Here is a 4,987-nt window from a genome sequence, read left to right as displayed (position 1 = left end):
CCGTTATTTTAACACTTTTCTTTTTAATTTTTTAATTTTTAAAATTTAATTAAAATAAAACTTAAAAATATTCCTGAAAACTTAATTAATTGGTCAAACATATTCATTGAGAATGAAGTTCATGGCAATAATATTTCTAGAAACGGAATTATAATTTTAATTCATCAAACAAACACATCCAAAATTACACAGACCGGTTGTAAAAATCTTAACTATTAATTTATAACCTCATAGAAAATATTGATTCTAAATATCAGAGTGGTGTGATAAGAAGCATCTCAACGACAATAAACTTGTACATTTGGTTTAAGCAATTTTGTACTTTTTATATTTATTTAAAGTTTCAAATTTAGGAAATTAGATTTTATTCGGACAGCGAGATTTGTTGTTACTACTAGATTGTATGCAGTTTAACTCAAATCCAAGTATATATATAATGAAGCATACATTGAATAAGAAATAGTTAAAAGATGAAGAACAAACAAGAAAAGTAAAGGAAAAGAATATTTATTGGAATCCAACAACATGCAAACATTAATTAAGTTTGATGACATGGATAGTTCATCAAGCTTAATTGAGCAAATAGTTATTCAGAAGCATATATAAATACCACTGTCATAAACTTTATTAAAGCATGTGATCAAGATTGCTATCATCTCAATCATCATAGCAACAAAACACAACATCATGGAAAATATCGAGATGGCCCAGCTTCAAAAGGATTTGCATATAGTGGCTTGTGTATATATTTTCGAGCCCATACATGCTTCCCATTAATGGCAAATTTCATCCTCGGCTGATACTCCAGAAAATGATCAATTACGTTGATAGCCTCTGGACGAACAACCAGACGAGCATACAGTGGTTGCTCGCCCGGATTTGCTTCTTGCATGATCAGCCTGTCAATGATATCTCCACATTTTCTGTTTGAAGGGAGAAATTTTGCATAGACATAAAATAGTTAGCTAATTTGTAACATGTAATATTTTGTATTATCAATCAAACAAGTATGCAATGTTTAGCTAACTCATTTATGTAATTTCTTTTCTTTTATGTGTGTCTATTATTTTTCTTCCAACAAAAATATCTAAATAATATGAGAAAGTAAAAAAAATATTTTTAAAAGAAAATTACATAAATCTCTCAAAAAATAGTTTAAGGTAGATACTTAGCATTTCTAATAAATTATGAATTTTACTATAACAAAAAATTGAGAATTAATATAATGTGATATTAAAATTAATATGGTCTTTCTTGGGACCATTACAATAAATTAAAATATTGTATAAGTGGGTCTATTAAAAAAAGTCTAAAGAAGGACTTTTTGTATTTTAAATTTTTTTATATAATATATTAGATCTTTTTTAACTTTTTATTATTATAAAATTCATTTTTTTAATTAAAAATGTAAGAATCTACCATTTGACTAACTATAGGTTCATTTTTTCATAATTATATTAAAATATTATACAATTAATATATATAGTAAATAAAATTAACAAAAAAAATTATTTGATTAACACTTGCAAAAGAAAAAAAATATGGTGACACGAATTGGAAGTCAAAATTCTATCTAAAAAACTGTCAGAGTCAAAACGTTTTAGACTGTAACCATGATGATTAATAGTTTAGAAAAAATAATCAATAAAATAAGCATTGTTATTTTTATAAGTATAATATATTTCTATATATAAGTATTACATACTATGGGCGTAAATAATAAAAAAATACCTGGTGAAAAATTCTCTAAGCTCAATCTCAGAAATGGGATAGCCCTTGGAAAAGGTGATGAAGAGGGTCCTAGCATCGATTGGCTTGTTCAAATTCTCATGAGGAGCAACAATTCCAGTATCAGCAGAATAAATATCATCGAGATTCAAATTGGACAAAATCTCATTTATATCTTGCCCATTGTTATTATTAGTACTTCTAAACTCATTATACTGTGGTTGTGGCACCACTTGTTGTGGAACCATTTGAACAGCATTAGGAGGAGCATAATACATGATTTGTGGTTGAATTTGAGGATCAGTATCTGCATACACATTAGCAAGATATAGTTCTTGCTCCTTCACAGCTCTCTCATAATAGGCCTGTTCAATAATGTCTGAAAAAGCTCTTACACAGACATCATTGATGAACTTTGTGACTTCAGTAATCACATCCAGACGCTTCTCATAAAAATACTCCAGTGTCACATTGTGACGCAAGATGTGTTGAATCAACAACAACTTACTTTCGCTTGCAGAAGCGTTAGGGTATTCTGAATTCTCAATGCAGTTCAGAAGGACCACAATCTCATCAGCCAGATTGCGTACCATAAGGTCTGGCCAGCGTTGAAGAATCTTTAAGACTAAATTATAGTCTTTGGTTTTCCTTTCAACCCACATTATGAAAGCCATTACATTTATCGATTCCGATGTTTCTCGACCAAGCTCCATTACCAAACGACTGAACAACTGTCGATCTATGCTGTGAAACAAGTTGAACTCTTCTTTTGTTACAATTACATTGAAACCAGGGTCTGGATTTGGTAGAGATGTTGGTAAAATGAAATTCATTGCAAGATGATGCTTTTTTATTTTTGTGATGATTATGACGATTATTTGCTATCATTTATAAGGTGGTAATATTATTAAAATAATATCAATTTGTTTGACTCTTTTTAAAATAATATTAAACAATGACAATTTTTATTTGTAATTTTGAAAGGTAATTTATTAAGGATATTTTTTTTAAAATACAAAGAATGCAATATAGAGACATTTAATTTTTTTTAGTGTGTCAAAAACTTCAAATAAATAGGTTGCAAAATGTAATAATTCTAAAGTATATTATTAAATTTTATTTTTGGTAATTTATATATATATATATATATATATATATATATATATATATATATATATATATATATATATATATATATATATATATATATATATATATATATATGAGATTAATTAATATGCACTGTCATTGTAAAAAGTTAACAATATCGCTTCATCATCATCACTCGTTTGCATTACTTTATAGATTTTAAAAATAAAAGTCAAACTTGTCCCAATATCCAACGGTTATAATTTACTGACTGTGTAAAATTCTTAAACACTGACAGTGTATATCAATTAAATTATATATATATATATATATATATATATATATATATATATATATATATATATATATATATATATATATATATATGGAGAGATAAATACAAAGAATGCAATATAGAGAAATTTAATTTTTTTAGTGTCTCAAAAACTTAAAAAATATCATTAAAATTTTATATAAATTTAACCAAGTAGCTTTCCATATACACCATCTTAACAAATAGTTTTTTATTGAATACTTTGATGTAAATATATTAAACTTTAAAAGATAATTTTTCATTTAAAAATTTAATATAACATTCATTGAATCTTTCTTTTTAATTATAACATAGTTTATAGTTTTCTTATATAGACAAATTATTAAAAAAAAAATAAAAATAAAAAGATTGAAATACGTAAAACCTAATCCATCAAATATTTAGCAAAAATGATAGTAGAAAATACCCAACCTATTCTTCAGAAAAAAATTAAAATACACACAGAAATTGAATTCCACTAAATTTCATTAAAAAATTCTACATTGTCTACACATGTATTTTTCTATATTAAAATATGAGATATCTTGAATTTAAATAAATCTAATATATAGAATATTTTTTATTTAATTAAAAGGTGTTAAACGAAAAATTCACATAGGAGATCATGATAGAAGGGGAATCATATCTAAGTTTTTTATTCATTGAACGAATATTATGTAATTGAAATCACTTTGTAAAAAATTTTAATTTCATTAGAGATCATTTTTATAAATTTATATTTTGGAAATTTCAAAAAATTTGCCATATAAAAATATAGTAGTATTAATTTTATTTTTATTTTCATTTTGTTTATTATCATGTATTAATTACATAAATTGTTAATATTTATAAATCAACAGCTTAAAATATATCAATATATATCAATAGTATTAATATATTTTATTTTATCAGTTAATCACAAACGTTAAATTTTTAAAATATTTGATCTTTTAATTTTATAGTGACACTTATGAATGAATGTCATAAGGTCACGATAGAAAACTTTTTAAATTATATATATATATATATATATATATATATATATATATATATATATATATATATATAAGAGAGATAAAAATTGTAAACTTTATTAAAAATTTAGGCTTAGTTATAGATTTGTTCTTTATATTTTATATGATTTTTGAAATTCATCCTTCTATTTTATATTTAAACTATTTTGATCTTCTATTTTGAATTTAAATTTAAATAATTTTGATCCCCAAGTCATACTTTTAGACTTAAAATTAATGATGTTTTTTTTAAATGACAAGTTATTTGTCAACATGACAAATCGCCATGTATAAATATATTGTTGAATTTTATAGATAAATATAAGTTATAAACAAATATCTTATCGATTTTTTATGAAAAGCGTGAGAGAGACTATAATTGTTTAAATTTAAAATATAGAGATCAAAATTGTTTAAATTTAAGATAAAAAGATTAATTTCGTGAATCATATAAAATTTTAGGGGACAAAAATTATAATTTAATGAAAATTTTATTATAAAAATAAATTTATCAAATAACTTTCCATATACAACCTTCTCAACAAGCAATTTATATATATATATATATATATATATATATATATATATATATATATATATATATATATATATATATATATATATATATATATATATATATATATATATATATATATATATATATATATATATATATATATATATATATATATATATATATTTATTTGAAAGTTAATTTTTCAATTTTATTATATATTATATCATTCATTGAATCTTTTATTTTTTATTATTACATAGTTGACTATTACAAAAGCGGAATTAAAAACATTTAGAAAATGTTAATAAAAAAGGACAAATAGATCTT

General features: G+C 22.9%; 1 protein-coding gene across 1 annotated transcript; it reads right to left on the bottom strand.

Moving 5' to 3' along the window:
• Positions 1-491: 491 nt before the first annotated feature.
• LOC127092590 (uncharacterized) lies at positions 492-2,606 on the bottom strand. The gene is made up of 2 exons (XM_051031482.1): positions 1,732-2,606; positions 492-923 (listed from the first exon to the last, which is right to left on the bottom strand). The coding sequence occupies exons 1-2, from the start codon at positions 2,559-2,561 to the stop codon at positions 686-688; spliced, it is 1,068 nt and encodes a 355-aa protein (XP_050887439.1). The 5' UTR covers positions 2,562-2,606; the 3' UTR covers positions 492-685.
• Between the last annotated feature and the right edge of the window lie 2,381 nt (positions 2,607-4,987).

Source organism: Lathyrus oleraceus, chromosome 6 (assembly GCF_024323335.1).
Source record: "Lathyrus oleraceus cultivar Zhongwan6 chromosome 6, CAAS_Psat_ZW6_1.0, whole genome shotgun sequence".
In the NCBI taxonomy this organism is placed as follows: domain Eukaryota; kingdom Viridiplantae; phylum Streptophyta; class Magnoliopsida; order Fabales; family Fabaceae; genus Lathyrus; species Lathyrus oleraceus.
This window is presented reverse-complemented; position numbering and strand designations above follow the sequence as displayed.